Genomic DNA, 18,116 nt, shown 5'->3' on the forward strand with positions numbered 1-18,116 from the left:
AAGATCGAAACTGAAAGCACGGCGCATATGTGCAATGATTTGAGGACGAGCTCCCCCCGGCCCTGAATTGTCAAAAAACCTCTCAAAATGCTGGCTCTGGATACGAAAAATGCAGAAAATCGAACCCGATCCGATTAATTTTATGACGGACGAAAGTTTCGGAGGCGGTGTGCAAGCATGATTGACATAATGTGAGGTCGAATTTTTTTTTAAGTGCGAAAATTTCTGATGCGAATTTCGGACTCAGTGGCCCTCATTTATCATTCTTACGTAGAAACGGGTGTATATTTTGGCGTAAGATTATGCTTACACTCCTCTCACCGCCTGATTTATGAAGCTGTGCGTACCTTTGAAATCCAGGTGAACGCAATGCCTGCCCTTGATAAATCCCGCGGCCGAAAACGATCGTCATTAGAATAACACGCCCCTAAATATTCAAGTCTCCGCTCCCCCCACGCCCTCATTTTACGCCATGGACACACGGAAGACGGCAAAGAAGAGAAACTTCTCCGACGTGGAGCCGAAATGACCTATCACATTGCATTATTTTACAACACGTCTTTTGAATTAGCATTCAATTTCGAGTCACGTCACATGTATAATACTAGTGGTGATGATGATGTGAAGTAGCCTAACATTCATTCACATTAATAATTGCATGACAATTTGTAATATTCTTATTATGATGATTTAATGACGCTTATTGATATTTAGAAGAAGGATGTCGTTATTATTATTTGTATTATTATTATCATTTAAAAGAAGAAGAATGTATTTTTTATTATTTTGTCAGTCTGAATTATTTTTTGGTCATTGAAAGCCTTTCATTACCGAACCGAGTCCGTGCGCACCTGCCGGGCGGGGATAGCTAATCCTGAAACGGCAGGGTAAAGTCCAAAGGCTCGCAGCTGAAGGAATACATGCTTACAAATCAAATGCTTTGGTAAAGTCACACAAATTAAACTTTGAATTCCACGTTGCACAAAAATAAAGTTGAAGTTTATAATTAGCCTACTATGTTGTTGTCATACAGTGGGTCATAATATATCATATCTTTTAGTTTGTCAGAGCGTTTTGTGGTGTTCGGAATTTTTCTGCGCATTTCCTCACTAACTCAAAACGTGCGTACACCACCTCCTGAGCGGGTGTAGGATTTGAGCGTGCCGTCCGCCAACGTCCATATTAATAAATCTCATAGTCACCGTGGTTTTGGGTGTACACCAGGTGTACGCTGGAAATTTGGTGTACGCACTTTTGATAAATGAGGGCCAGTGTGCAATGGCCTATAGGCAGAATTATGCATAGATCAATATCCAGAACAAACTAATCTACATGGTGATTTGACTAAGTGTACTGACCTGCTTTTTATTTATTCATCAAACATTTGACAAATTCCACGTTATACAATGAGTTCCGTTTTTATGACAGGATTCCACGATTCCGTCCACGGAAATGATAGGGCCCTACTGTTCAAATAATCAAGTAGTTGTTTATTAGATGATAGTGTCATCACATATTTAAATGTGATCATCATTAATGTGTTTTTTTTCATAAATATATAATATTTCATATGTATGCTAATGGTGTAGTAAATGGGTAAAAAAGTACTTCATATCCCCCCAAAACACAGCATAAATATATAGATGAGAAGTAAACAGAAAAAATAATATATTCATTTGTATTATTAAAACATATATTTTTGGTACAATAGATGTAAATTGGTCTATAGAAATGCTTAATAATCTCCACTCTTGTCTCTCGAGTCGGATCTCTCACGGGCCTACACACAAACCATTTGCAAGACATTGTCCTCCAACAGTAGTTCAGATATCAAGTGATGAAAGACTGGATGTGCTTCCGCACCTGTTCTGTCACTACAACACCATTAACACCGCTCTCCATTCCTCTCATCAAAACAAAACAACCCCCTAGGGTTTTAGAACAGCAGGCAGTATAATTGGTGGCAGGAGAGGTTAGTAACAGGTCTGAGATCAGATCGGCCTGCCAGTGTCACGTGTCTGTGCATGTTTGGCGTGTTGCTAACCCAGTAGTTTGTCTTGCGCAATTAGATGACAAGGATGTGCATGTATGGATAATATGCTAAGACGAATCTTTCAGCAGCGGCTGGCATGATCTCCCATAATAGTAATAAATGTGGCTACAGTAATCCTACAGGCCACACACAGAACCGCATGAAACATGAGGAGCAAAGACTGAGCTATTTTGAACACCACCTCATAAAAGGTGGTTTGCTGTACACAGGTCTTTGACTGGGTCGTGGCTCGAGGGTAACTCTCATTCTGCCATAATCTCACATGGAAGATTGTCCACCGGTCCTTCCCTTTGAGAGACAGATTTTCCTGATTTAAACTTCAGCAAAAGCATTAGGGTTTGGAAAAGATGCCTTGATCCTTTTAAACTAGAATATAGTGTGTTTTAGGGGTGTAACGGTACACAAATATGATGGTTCTGTCAGAGTTCAGTATGTTTTCTGTATAGGTCGGTATAGAGCATCAAAGTCCCGCCCACAGCCCGAGAGAGCGCTGGTGCCGGAAGTAAATTTCCCATTCATTTCTCCCATTGACATTTTGTAAAATCCATGTCTAAAGAGTATTAGAGCATGTCTGAGGATAATCAGCTACGGCTGAACTCATAAGCATACAATACATAATTTCAAGTGAAAAAACGAAGAGAAAATCCAAAAAAAAAGTCAAGGGTTCAAGCCTGTGTACATATTTTCATTTCCGAGCAAAGGAACTATTCCTCCCATAAACCACCGCGCCTCACTGAAGTCGTCTGAAAGCCACCATGAAAGAGCCTTTTGAGTGACTTCCAAATCTGACGACGGGCACGTGAACTTTTTCTCCAGTGAATTTTATGTAGTGAATATGCAGGGAAACTCATTTTCCTCGATTTACTGAAGCAAACACATTTGCAGCTCGACATTCAAAAATATTGAGTATCTGGCTCGCTCATTAGCTAAGCTGTGGCAACTGCACATCCAATGGCGCGCGGGCATCTCAGAAGTGCGACCAATGAACTTAGCCCTACGTCATTACGCGATCTTCAGTCTTCACGTACCTTCGCGGGGTTTCAGACACGTGACACGACTTCCACCAATCAGATGCATCACTGTTGGATTGTGGGATTGTTCTGGATTGTGGGTAATGAAGTACTTATCCAATACATCGCGAATAAAAGGCATTTATCTTAAAACAAGGTTAGTGCCCCATGAACTTTTGCCGTTTATATGAGCACATACAATCGCTTAGTACAGCCGTAGATGGTTTTAAGTCTACCACGTTTTTATGGCTTATATCTCAAATGTCAATGGAGAAATTGTATAGAATTTTTACTTCCGGCACCGGCTGTGGGCGGGACTGTGATGCTCTATAGAGACAGAGCACATTTAGGCCACGCCCACAATGGGGGGTGGAGATTCTGTCTCCATTGATTTTGCATTGCATGAAGCTGCCTCCTTGTCATTTCTGACTTAACAAAAAACTAAATGTCTACAAACTGCTGTGTGACTGTGAACAGCAAACAAGCTAAAAAAAAAACAGAAATTCATTTTTATAAGTGGTTGACCCCAAAGGACACAAAAGTGGATACAGGCAATTGAGAGGGAGCGCAACGAGTCATTTTACTCTGTGAACTACGCTCACCGGAGAGGAACGTAATCGCCGACAGGGATAGCTTAGCTTACAGAAATATAATATATAAAACTAAAATTTGGCCTTCCGACTTCAAGTGACAATGTTTACTGCACATTTTGTGCATTTTTAGAGCATACTAAGTGTCAGGATCCCACAATTTACCTATTCCTTCCAGCTGATGCTTCACGTCTTGCTGCCTGTATCCACTTTTGTCCCATTAAACGCTGGTTTTCTGGGGTCGACAGTGAGTGTATAAAAACTTAGTTCTGGTGTTTGCTGTACACCTTGTCACATAGCAGCTTTAAGACACTGTTTTGTTTTTTGGTATAAGTCATGACAAGAAGGCAGCTTGACGCAACAAAAAAAGTATCGCTCAGGAACCGGTATCGAAGTCAAGGTAACAGTATTGAAACTTTTTGAACGATACCAAGCCCTACTAGCCACATCCCTTTTGACTCTAATGTACACCCGAACTCCTCAGTACAGAGCCAAATGACATTGTAATACTTATTTATATGTCATCGACCCACAAACAGATGTGTCTTGACCATGACACCAATCTATCTCCAAAACCTGCTAGACATTAATACTTCTCCGTTGCCAATAAGGCTGGGTGTCTCATAACAATATTTTCGATACCGATACCTTGACTTCGATACTGATTCCTGAACGATACTTTTTTCGATACCAATTTCACGAAATCCGTTTTAACATTATATAATCTAAAAAAAACCTTGCATTTTTTCAGTTTGCTGACTTTTTTACACTCATATTTTGAGTAGGTTAAAAAGCACCTAATCATCCTCAACAATCATTTAACAACATGTAGCCTATTCTTTACTTCAATGAGCTCTTTGTTTCTGCCTTAACTTAATGCATTGTTTAACAATGAAAGCGAGTGAAAATAATTCAAATGCATTTTCTGTAAAGCTGCTTCGAAATGACATGTACTACGTATTATAAAAATGCTACACAAATAAATGTGAATTGAATTAAAAATAGGCTACTGGGGGGCGGGATATATTCCTCGTGCTCAGCACGCATAAAGCTTGCCGCAAAGCACTGGCAAAAGAAAAAATGTGTTGGGGGGAAAAATACAGGGTTGCCAACTCTCATGCATCTGGCGTGACACTCACGCTTTCAACACGGATCAGTTTTCCTGTCCCCTTTGCAGAAAAACAGCCCCAAAGCATGATGTTTCCTCCCCCATGCTTCACAGTAGGTGTGGTGTTCTTGGGATGCAACTCTGCATTCTTCTTCCTCCAAACATGACGAGTTGAGTTTTTACCAAAAAGTTCTATTTTGGTTTCATCTGACCACATGATATTCTCCCAATCCTCTTCTGGATCATCCATATGCTCTCTGGCAAACTTCAGACGGCCTGGACATGTACAGGCTTAAGCAGGGGGACACGCCTGGCACTGCAGGATTAGAGTCCCTCTCGGTGTAGTGTGTTACTTTGGTCCCAGCTCTCTGCAGGTCATTCATCAGGTCCCTCCGTGTAGTTCTGGGATTTTTGCTCATCGTTCTCATGATCATTTTGACCCCACGGGATGAGATCTTGCGTGGAGCCCCAGATCGAGGGAGATCATTAGTGGTTTTGTACGTCTTCCATTTTCTTACAATTGCTCCCACAGTTCATTTTTTCACACCAATCTGCTTGCCTATTGTAGATTCACTCTTCCCAGCCTGGTGCAGGTCTACAATTTTCTTCCTGGTGTCCTTCGACAGCTCTTTGGTCTTGGCCATGGTTGAGTTTGGAGTGTGACTGTTTGAAGCTGTTATACAGATAATGGGTTCAAACAGGTGCCAATAATACAGGTAACGAGTGGAGGAGAGAAGAGCTTCTTGAAGCAGAAGTTACAGGTCTGTGAGAGCCAGAAATCCTTCTGGTTTTTGGGTGACCAAATACTTATTTTTCACCATAATTTACAAATAAATTCTTTAAAAATCCTACAATGTGATTTCCTGGATTTCTTTTTCTCATTTTGTCTCTCATAGTTGAAATGTACCTATAATGAAAATTACAGACCTCTCTCATCATTCTAAGTAGGAAAACTTGCACAATAAGTGGCTTACTAAATACTTTTTGGCCCCACTGTAACAACACAAACTTAGTTCCGGTCAAGTTGTAGGTTACCAACCTGGGACTATTTTCAGGCGCTGCGTCATCTCATTGCGCCTGCTGCACTCATGGTACGGCAGAAAAGTTTCTTTATTACGCAGGAATGAAAGTATATTTCCAGCCGTATCAGCCTAGAAAATCACAACTTTACATTTTCAGTCAGTCGTAGTGCACAATGTAACAACAGAAGAGTCAAGTTTTAAATTTGAAAAATATCAAAACTTTTTGGTCTTTTTTTTTGAGAAATGCTAATGGTCTTGTCCACTGCAATGATGTATGCTAAGCTATGCTAAAAGTGGTACCGCCAGAACCGGAGATCGGCTGAATTGATTCAAAAACGGTAAAACTCAACAGTTTAAATCTGGGGGAGTTGTAAAATAAGCCTATTTCCAAAAAAAAGTGAAGTATCCCTTTAAGTGCCTAATCAGTCTTGGCAGCAATTATCTTGTCGAAAATATTGCATTGCGTGCTTTTGGCATCGAGTCTGGTACATAGGTAGGTACACGTCTGATCTTTTCCACATATTTTTTATCTGGACAGTAGGGGCGTTACAGCCTCAGCCTTACGTACGACGAGCCACGTCTCTGGACAGCTGCGTAAACTAGTGTTTTCTCGCCACAGCCATTTCACTAACGTTGACAAGAATAACCCCTTAGATATCGAAATTTGGTACCGAAAAACAAGACGTTTCGATACTCGGCAATTCGGTCGGTACTAGTGGTGCAACGGATCATCACTGATCCGTGATCCGTTCGGATCAATGTCTTCGGTTCGGCACACACGTGATCCGCGGATTGATTATGAAAAAAAAAAAATAATAAAAAAACGTGCGCATGTTGTTCAGTCAACGCACAGCTTCGTCATAGCGAGCGGAGGAACGGAGAAGCTTGAACGCCCCGCGTCATTTCAGGGCTCCAGACCAGACTGCGACCAAAATTTGAGAGTGTGCGACTGAATTTTACATCCAGTCGCACATGTGCGACCAGTAAATTTGCCACACGTTAAACGCATGGTAAAGCGGCGCGTCAATGAATCCGTGACAAGAATAGCGCGCGTAAACATCTGTGGGAGGGAGACGGAGACAAATATCACAACCTGATGTGCGTCTGAGCAATCAGCGATCTATCGACTCGTTAGTCGTTACCTAGCAGCGAATGCAAACAAAATGAAAGTGGAACGAAAATACGCTACTCATTTATGATTAGGACCGTGGTCGGAGCAGCAGCAGCGATCCATTGACAAAATAAAGCCCCGAACTTGACAGTCGCGGGCCGATCTCGCTCGCGCAACACTGTTAGGAGATCCAGTGAAGAAATCCATTGAATTCGCCTCAGAATTAATAACATCAACACCACGAGATCCAATTAGAAACACTCCGATTCGGCGCAGGTTTCTGTTATAAACCATATCAGATCAAACCGAGCTGACGTGGAAACCAGGAGAAACACTTATAGAAGGCTTTCAGTCCTCAAATCAGCCTATATATGATAATGTGTAAGAAATAGTCAAATGCTTACAAGTAGCCTACTACACATCTTTTCCCAGCACTTCAATAATATCATAAAAAAAGTTTTATTTTTTTGAATTTTTTTATGTGATTACCAACACATTTTTTGTTTATCCTTTAAAGATTGTCCTAAAATGAAAAAAGTACGATGATATTTTCAATACTTTTATTAATTGATATTAAGACATTATAAATGATAATAACTAAGTTAATTTCATCTACACCCTATTAAGCTTAGTGATTTATAATGTCAGCCCCAGAGCTACCAGAATTTTTTATTTTTTATTTTTTTGTAGAACTCGCTGTGAGTTCTCATTTGAGGTGATGCTGCCCTCAACTTTCAGTTTGGAACCCTGTGAAGTTAAAATAAAACAGAATATCATAATGTTAAGTCTATTTATTAATAAAGAATTTGTCAGTAGGCTATTACAGTTATTTTGGGGGAATTTTTTTTCTTTTTTTTTTTTTTTTTTTGCTGATCCGAAAAATGATCCGATCCGTGACCCTGATCCGAGAAACGATCCGATCCGTGAGTTTTTTGATCCGTTGCACCCCTAGTCGGTACCTAAAAAGTATCGAACTCGATACCCAGCCCTAGTTGCTAAAATTTCTTTCATGAAAGACTGTTGACGCAGAACGTGTCAAACTGTTGGTTATAGGTATGAGATACTAAAACATTGCTATGGCTATCACCAAGCCTATAGACCATTTCACAAGATGTAAACAACACTGGTCCAGAAGCACTTCCTGTTTCAGTTTTTTTAACACTACATAAAAGCTGGGATAAAATACAACCAACAGAACATTTAAAACTGAATCAAAAAGTTAAATAAACATCTTTAAGATGTTTTCTTTGCATGTGAAATCAAGAAAACAGTTACAAACTGAAACAGGAAGTGTTTCTGGACCAGTGTTGTTTACATCTTGTGAAATGGTCTATAACTAGAATGAACCATGCAATACACAACATGTTAATTTAGGAGATTCTTTTCCAGTATTTCAATATGTTTGTCAATCACAAACATTTTATGCAGATTTTAAACAAACTATCTTAAGGTACAGCCAATTCACTGTGGTTAATTCTCTCGATAAAGGGCACAACAGTTCATAGATTGCAGGGTGTAAGTAAAACTTTCTGAGTCTCAGCTACAATACGCAATTGAAAGGAGGTCAAAGGTTTAATTATTAATAATAAACGGTGACTCATTTCAGAGATAGTTTCAGACATACAGAACCTGACAGCCTTGAGCAAGAGTGCACTACATTACTTATTTCTTGAGTTTGAGAGTAAATCAATAACAATGCTGCATCATGTGCTCTAAAAAAAAAATGTAAAGGCTGAAGCATCGACACATCACCTGAGACTAAACGAGAGCAAAATATGGCAGGGTTTCCGCTCAGTGACAACAAAGGTTACGAGGGGTTGAGAGATGATTACTGCGGCCAGTGCTCCTGCTCCTCTGATGAGTGACAAGCGGTGGGCAGCAGCACAAATACCACACCGTTTGTTCTTCTTATCTGAGTCATGAATTTATATCATGACTTGGCAAGCAGCACGAATTATTCAACTGCTTCCCAGGCCAATAAACACCAAGCTGTCAGCTCTTATTTCGTCTCTCTTGCATAATGAAGTGATGTTCGTCCACAGAGACGTGGAGATGACCCAATTGGACAGGGTGTTTTCTTCTCGATTTGCCATACGTGTGGACAGATTCAGATGGAGTTTTAAACGGACACTTGAAGACAAAACTCGTAGAGTTAGCTAGAGCCTTATGTGATGACACTATCATCTAATAAACAACTACTTGATTATTTGAACAGTAGGGCCCTATCATTTCCGCGGACGGAATCATGGAATCCTGTCATAAAAACGGAACTCATTGTATAACGCGGAATTTGTCCAATTTTTGATGAATAAATAAAAAGCAGGTCAGTACGCTTAGTCAAATCACCATTTAGACTAGTGTCTGTGAATATTAAACTGAAAAAAAATACTAGTTAAATATGAATCCTGCATGTGCGTGTCTCTGTGTGAATGAATGGTTTCACCCCCCCCCCCACCCCCCCACCCCCCCCACACACACACAGAAGCCCTCGTGAAATATATATTAGAAGAAGAATTTAGGTATGTCTCAACGTAATAATAAATTATTATTAAAACTTTAAGGAATAAATCAAATAGTTTCTTCCATGTTTTATTTTTAACAGTAAAGCTCTGTTGCGCAGCACTTTTGACAAAGGCATTAAAATGATTGAAAAATAAATTAAAATAATGTTTTATGCCTTCATTTAATTGCCAGACAAATTGAAATACATAAAATCACATTTTAAAAATTAAAAAGAAAAATTGTGATTATTATAATTTTATGAAACCATTCAAATTGAATCCAGAAAACTTAAAACGGAAAACAAAGAATTTGGTTATTAAAAAAAAATTTTTTTTAAAAAAACATATTTCATAGGGCCCTAAAACATGTAATTTTTATTAAACTTTTAACAAATTGTTGTGAAATTGTATGTTTCATGATTTCAACTAATTAGACATGCTTTTTTGGGTTCTAACATTTAGTTAACCATTAAAACGGAGTCCAAAAAAACAAAAACAACTAATTTTTGGGAAAAAAATAAAACGTATTTCATAATGCCCTAGAATAGTGTGGTCAAATTGGTTTCATTTTAACCCAACCAGCATTTATGTTAGCTTTAAAAACCCCATGAAACCAAAACTGGAGCTCTGTGGCTTCTGTTAGCTTTCAGGTCATTCACATCAAGTTTTAGGTAACATTCACATCTAAACCTCAAAGTACTATCTTCCAGGATATTTTCCTACTATGGAAGTCAATGAGACCAGAAACTGTCTGGTTACTGATATTCTTCTAAATATCAGAAAATTGGCTTAAAAAAATGATAAAACTCAACTGTTTCACTCTGAGGGAGTACAATGAGCCTATTTCCAAAAAAAGTGGAGTATCCCTTTAAGTTCCCTATGAAGAGCCAACTTTGAAAATTCTTACTTTATTCCTGTTTATTCCCATAAATTCCGGTTAATTCCCTTAAATTCCCATGGAAAGTTTCCATCTTTGAAAATTCCCAGAATGTTGCAACCCTACTTATATATGATGATGATGTGGAATTAACAGTGTGTGTTTGGAAAGGAACGACACACAGGTCAACACTCAATGGCCAGACTGATCTCATGAAGTAGCGTGTGTATGACACGCCAATTCGTATTTCCATTTTTGGCGTACTATCAAGACGCATAATCGCTTTTCAGCGTGTTTATGAACGCCGTTGACTTAACGTTATATAAATATATGACTTACCTCAACCCCATCACTAAACTTAACCGTCACTGGGGTTAATGGCATTCATGACTGTTCCCTTACCATCCTAGGAAAGAAAAAGATATGACTTACCTCAACCCCATCCCTAAACTTAACCGTCACTGGGGTTAATGGCATTTATGACTGGAGATTTGATGTCGTGTACAGACACGCGGAATGACGCGGACGTTAATGGCGTAGACATACACGCAAACACGCGGATACACGCGGATAGCTCAAAATGTGTAGAGATAACACGCCACTTGGCTCGAAAGTGGCGTGTATGTTTACGCAAAAGTCATGATGTCATGTTGCAATGGCTGACTGTCAGTGCACCAAAAAAAGTGCTGTGTGGGTGAACTTCAGCATGCTAAAATACAACATTTGCAGGATTATAAGGATTACAACTATACAATCTCTGCTGCCATAACATCCCTGCTAAAACCATCAAAGCACAACTTTTGCAATGAATTCACTACCTTCGACAATTAACCCAGCTTAGCTTACACATTATACCCTATTTATTAGTCGACTATCTATTCATTTTTTCATATATTGGTAAGAAACACATCTGACGGTCATCTCATGCACTTTATCCTAAACCAGCCTGATTAAAAATTGTCCTTTTCGTTCAAATCCACTGAGCCTTTGATTTTGAAAATCTGCATTTAACTGTGTGTAAAGGATTTCCTTTCGCTAAAATGACTGGTTTAAGCACTGCTGCTAGATTGCTCATAGTGTTATTGAACAATAATGACAGTATGACACTGCAACTGCCCAACTGAAAATAAACAATGATGATTAAGTCACATTTTGTGTGTGTGAGGTATAATCTTTTTTGACAACACCTCTGAAAGTGCGTGAACAGGGTGAACAGGGATTGGGCTTCTTGACTCTAAAGTCTGTCGCTGGGAATTTGTGTCAGAGGACCGACTTGAAACAGTCAATCACAATACAAATAACACTCCTTCCAAATTTAGCTCATCTGCATAGAAAAAAAACACACAGAAGTGAAGATGAAGCCACCATGAGAAATGACAGACTCTCACACTCCACACGGACGACCAAAGGAAAAAGGCTAACAAGGAAAAGCTAAGACAGGCATAAGGAACATTTATCAGTGCATTGATCTGACAATGAAAATTCAATGCACTGATTACAAAATTAAATTTAATAATCAATTATCCATCTTAGTTTAAAGAACATAAGAGAGAAAGCACACCAATTTATAACTTTGCCAGACACTTCCAGTTAATTTTAGCTATACAAAAACAGTCCATTACGGTGCTTGACAATGCAAACTAGTATTTATTATCAAAAAAAACACACTGATTTGTAGAGTAAATTGTTTTACAGTTGCCTTCTAGTTGTTTACCTATAGCGACTCATGAATGGGACGAATGAAGTGGATAACACAATAATACAATCCAGTGTCCAGAAAATCAATACTAAGTTCAAATTGTAGATTTCTTGATGCACTAAGAGAACCATAATCGAATACAATCCCTGTCAGAGTAAACATTTACACCCTAAGACGGCTGGTCAAGCCTGAACCATCAATACAAATATAATCACAAAACCAAAGAAGTGAAGAGACTCCATCTGGGATACATTTATTAGTCAGCGCAGACTTCATCATCATCATCGATGCTTCCTAATTAACTGCATTGTTGTTTACTGAGAGACAAATGGCCTTGAAAGTCATCTTAAAAATAAAACCCATCACATGACGATGGTTCATTCAAACATGATTATAGGTGCTTGTAATTCCCAAGTCAACTTTCTAACAGACCTTCCAATCAAGTGAATGATTCACCACAGATATACGAGCGCCATGCAGGTTTACTGTAACTCACACGACCTGTAATAAGGAAGTAGAGGCCTATCAATATTTTTCTGGTTTCTGGTACTGTTTTAAATTATGGCTGGCACTTATGGTTTGTGAAGCATCGGCTCAAAAGGACAGAAACAAAATGCAAATAAGCTTGCCCTGCAAATAGTCCTGAGTGAATGAGCTGTAAATGATCTGTCATGACTCATGATGTGATTTTGCCCGTCAGGTAAATAATGTAATGTTTGGTATTTCTATGTGACAAGAATTAGGGATGCACCGATATGACAATTTTGGCCGATACCGATAACCGATAATTCTTTATATTTGAGAGCCGATAACCGATATATTGGCCGATAAATCTATTCTAAATCCAAATTTTTTGAGAGCCAGATTATAAAAAAAGTCTCCTTATTAAAAGTCAAGATACAAACACAATTATGATGTTCTGATTTTAATGTTGTGTAGCCGATATGACAGACTTGCACTTTAACTGGATTTTCCTTTTTCAATCATATTTCAAGCAATTTAAAAGCATCATGTTGAACAGTGCACATCTAAAGTGCCTCAGCTGAAGGAAATAATACATTATTTATAGGTTTTTAGATATCGGCCAAATGTTCTTGTTGGGCCGATAACGATAACATTAAAAATAATAATTTATCGGCCGATACCGATAATGTGGCCGATATATCGTGCATCCCTACTTTTTAATACGGCATGACACAGAGATCACTGTAGTGCCTGAGTTCAAGCAGCAGTGCAGGTCATCTCTTCCTCTTTACTACTAGTTATGGCACCAAACAAACATGGATGATGAACACCAAAAGGTATGTTAATAGATATGTTAAAACTTACAGAAATGAAGCTTGATTCCTGTCACATGTCATTATCGCTCAATCAGTGTTTCAACTGGGAAAAGAGGTCAATAAAAATATCTATATTCACCTCAAGAATGTCCATAAACTCAGTCATCTCGAAAAAAAAAATATCTCTAGAGAAGCACATTTAGTTAAATATATGCACTGTATTACATATTCATTCTATTTGTACTTAATCTGTTAGTGATGTCTTCATTATTTAATGTATGTTTGAATAAAATCAAGTTAATACTGTTTGTTGTCATTGTAAATGTTTATATTTTACCAAAAAAAAGTGGATTAGAAAGAATTATATTATTAAAAATAAATGTACAATTTAAATGTTTGTACAACTAATTTTGCAATTTGAGTGTTGTTTATCAACCAAGTTTGATTATTAATTGATTTATTAATTGAATAACTCATTTTTATTTTTGGTTTTGGGCCCAAGTGCATCCTGGATTTTCAGTTTTAACCCATAATTTTTATTTTGGTGCATCAGTGCATCCCTAATATATCAGGATGATTCATTAGGCCAACACAAATGTTTACAATCTGTTACACAATAGCACTGACTCATTAAAGTGTTCATATGTCAAAAGCAGGAATCATTTACCATATGAGCATTATCAGTCTTTAACGCAAGAATTTCCAGTTCTAAGACAATGGCTGTTTTAGATTAGCGTTGAATTACCAGTTTATCTGATGGCAGTTTTGATCAACGGTCAACCAGGTCACCTGTCAACTCACCTAATGACACCATAACAAAAGACTAACATGGTATTAACATGGTTTAGACATGTCCCATGGTAGTACTGTGTTCGCTTAGATTTAATAAGTACCATGCCACAACAAATGAGAAATTAGACTAACGTATTATAATCTAAATATCTCCCACATTCTATTTTAGACATAATTATAATATTATTAGTTTTTACAAAGGGCCTTTAGACATTAAACTATATAGCTGACAAATTTTAGGATGGGGGTCCCTGGCATCTGGAGTACCATGTAAATACACCCAACACACATTTCATAAATGATAACATGAGTGGAACATGATCAAACACACATTATAACGTGCTGGACATCTTACCTGCGTGTGTTTTTGAGACTGGAGCAGCTTGTGTGAGTGTGGCAAATCCCAGTAAACACACACCTGCAAGAAGAGCCTCCATCCTCACCACTGCAGCTAATCCACTAGCTCAACTACCAACAAACAGCTATTACATCTAAATAAATAACACGAAGGACGCCCGAATTGGCTCATCTACGTCTATGTACATCTATATTGTCATATCCGCCCTGTCAAAGACTCATGTTGTGCGATATTAGTCATATGTCGTGTTATGAGCGTTAGCTAACACGACAGAGCTATGATGTTCATCGAGCTAAGCTAATGCTAACCGCTACCGGCGTCTTATTTACGATTAATTCTCATCGTTTGAAACCGCTCGTTCGTTCACTACCTCTCTAGGACGATTAAATGCGATGATGTGTCTTTTTCCAGCATTGTAACACTCCCGGGTTCGTGGAAAAATCAAAAGCGCAGTAAACACAGTGGTCAAGCATCACTTTTCCGCACGAGCGCCATGTCTCGTGACGTCACGCGCCGCGTCACGCACGCATGCACGCCGCACGCGAGGGCGTTGGTGACAGAAACTGACAGCGTTCAGAATGATGACACACAGTCTGGCCATGTCATTGTCACTGAGATGAGATTAGAAATGAGATAAAACTAAACAAACAAACAAAAAATAGTGTCGACTATGATGAGCAACGCAAAACCAGTTTTAGGAGGAAAGCGTGAAACTGTCATAACATGCTGTAGGCTACTGGACAATTTCAGAAGGATTACTGATTTGTTTTAGAACATAATCCTCTTATTCATCCATATCTACAGAGGAGAGATAATAATTATTTGATTACAAATCCCATACTACTTTCTTAAACACGTTTTAACCCAATGCATTTCAAAATTGTTTTGATGAGGTCACAGCGCAATGACAAAAGGTCGATTTTGAAGTAATTTGATCAAATGTGAATGATGCTGATGAATGTAATAAGAGTCACTGGAATTATTATATATTTTAGGACTTTTTGGTTAAGGTGATTGAATCAATAGATGTTTGGCCATAATGCACATCAGACAGCACTATAAGCTCAAAACCATGAAATCCTCTATAAACCAATGCATTATAGAGTCAAATGTGAGGTCATGCGACAGGACAATGATCTCAGAACAGCAGCAAATACAATAGAATGACTGATAGAGACAAGAATAAAAGTGTTGCAGTGACCCAGTCAAAGTTAAAAGAGACCGTAAGAAAGCTGTGCAGAAACAGCTACGCCCACAAACCTCAATGAACTGAAGCAACGATGTAAAGAAGACAAGACAGAATTCAGTGTGGGAGACTGATAATTACATAAAAAAAATTTAAATTCAGGTTATTTCTGATATGGCGGCTCTACAGACAGAATCACAGGGTGTAGGCTACTTAGTTTGTCACACATGGCCTCTCAATTTTTGCTTTATTTTTGTTAAAGGGGATGGTCATCTAAGAGGTCATCATATTATAAGAATATCCTGTAAGTTTCAGAAATGAAAACGTCCTTGTTAGTCCAATAAAAGCTTTTATTGACACCAGCCTCAGCAAACGACTCGTTTTTCAAAGTGAGGAATTATGACGACAAAGAGGATAAAACACCACCCCCCAGAAGAAGATCAACACGCCTACTTCAACACGGCCGGTTTAGCCCCGCCCACCGATTCGCGCATTACACGTATTGCTAAATAACATAGATGCCTACCTCCTGATGACAAACCGGATCGATATAACGAGCAACACAAAATATAGTGCAGTGCCTGTTTGTGGATGAAGACAGTCGCTATATAAGCTTCCTCTGGATTCCAACAGGACTGCATGGATAAACTTTATTTTTAATGACGTTCCAGCTGATGAGGTAAAACATCATCTGTTCGCTTCATTTCACTGAGGATTGTTTTGTAAACAAGACTGGATTTGCAGACCGATTAAGAGTAGAACGATTAAGAGAGACTCAATTTTTCCATTTCAATGAACTTAAAATTTTAAGGCAACCAGGTTTCTTCATTTTTTTTAAGTTAAACCAACAATATTTTTTTACAGTGATTTTCAAAAAACAAAATTTACAATGATTTATGAGCCATTTTCTTCATATTGACCAAAAAATGTCCCAACAGGTCCCAGCACACACACACAAAATGCGCGTATAGTTTTTCCAAAAAAGTTATCACTGTAAACCTGAATAAGTTGGCAAAACTCAAAAAAATGAGGCAATCAGTTACTTCAAATTTTGTAATTCAGCAGAACATTATACATTGTAAAAAAATATTTTCATGATTTGTAATCACAACATTTTTTCTTTTTTCAAATCAACTTAAATAATTTATGTAGTTCATATAACACAATATTTTGAGTTTCTGATGATTAAATCAATCTCCTTCATTGTATTAACTCAATTTTTCCATTTCAATCAACTTAAAATTTTAAGGCAACCAGGTTACTTTTTTTTAACAGTGTATAACACTTAATTTTAGAATTTACTCTCCCTTTGAGTGTCAATGCAAAGCATACTGGGAAATAGAAATCCCAGTTTCAGTTTCAGTTAAATTTATGTTAGTCAAAATAAAAAAAATCAAGTTAATAAAACAAAACAAAAATAACAATACTCATAAAAGTTAATTTGATTGAACTCATTTGTTTAATTTAAGTTGGCTCAACTCAAACCAATTAATTATTTTGAGTGTTAGGATTGACAGGGACTTTTCTGGGGTGCTTAACTTGAAATCATTAAAAACTTGAGGACACACAAAGGAAAAACCTCTAAAAGTCTGCCATTGGGTATCTTTAAAGCTATAAAATAAGAAAATAATATACACTTCACATTTCACCCAGCTTCAACTTTCAATTGCTGCAAAAGCTTCAAAGTGATGTTTATGTAGTTTATAGTTAAAGCAATCCAGTTTTTTTGTGAAAAGTTATATATCCAACCAATTTTTATATTTCACTGTCATCAGTTGAGTATGACAGAAACTGATGTTAAAAGTTAAAGGGATCATCCCATGTAGTGTTAAATGTGTAAAAATCCCTCGCAGGAACAAATATTAGTATTTGAAATAATTTTGAATATTTATTTTCCAAATATATAGGTAGGAAGACCACCTCAGCTCATCATCATAAACCTTTCTACGCTGATTCTATGTTTTATTTCTCTATGTGATGTGTTATTCGGTTTCACAACTAAGCATCCTTCACAAGTAGAACAAAGGCAAACCAAGTCCCATTACAAGGTCTCAGTAGTAAACCAGAGCCAATGACCTCCGAGTCCTTCACGAGCACATGCAACAACAACAACAAAACGCATTTCAAGCCAATCGCGATCAGAAACGATGTGTTTGGACCAGCTAATGAGGAGGGAGGTGTTTTGTGGTGAGGAAGGCCTCCGTGGGTTTAAGGGCACGAGTGTCTCGCTCTCTGTGCACTTTAGGTCCCAGAACTGCAGGAGAGACTGTCTGCGTCTTCATCGTTCCAAAGGATACAGCCGAGGAGTCATCATCACCTCTACACCCGGTCCGAAGGTCAGTCATGCCTGCTTCTTCACATTCATTTTACCGCCACATTGAACTTGTTGATGTCAGTTGGTATTTCTCATTGCATTGCATCCTTGCATTTTCCCAAGGTCAGTTCGGAGATTTATTGCATCCTCACATTTTCCAAGATCATTTCAGAGATTTATGTGAGTGTTGTTCATGTGTGCATTCAAATTTAACT

At 38.1% G+C, this 18,116-nt stretch overlaps 1 protein-coding gene across 3 annotated transcripts in view; it reads right to left on the reverse strand.

Moving 5' to 3' along the window:
- lmtk2 (lemur tail kinase 2) overlaps positions 1–14,924 on the reverse strand; it is a 46,483-nt gene extending 31,559 nt beyond the window's left edge. For all 3 annotated transcript variants that reach the window (XM_039685890.2, XM_089128826.1, XM_039685889.2), the window contains exon 1: positions 14,399–14,924. In XM_039685890.2, coding sequence (XP_039541824.2) covers positions 14,399–14,480 — 82 coding nt within the window. In that variant the 5' untranslated portion in view covers positions 14,481–14,924. The remainder of the gene's footprint in view (positions 1–14,398) is intronic.
- Positions 14,925–18,116: the final 3,192 nt, after the last annotated feature.

Source organism: Pimephales promelas, chromosome 3 (assembly GCF_988280905.1).
Source record: "Pimephales promelas chromosome 3, fPimPro1.hap1.1, whole genome shotgun sequence".
Lineage (NCBI taxonomy): Eukaryota > Metazoa > Chordata > Actinopteri > Cypriniformes > Leuciscidae > Pimephales > Pimephales promelas.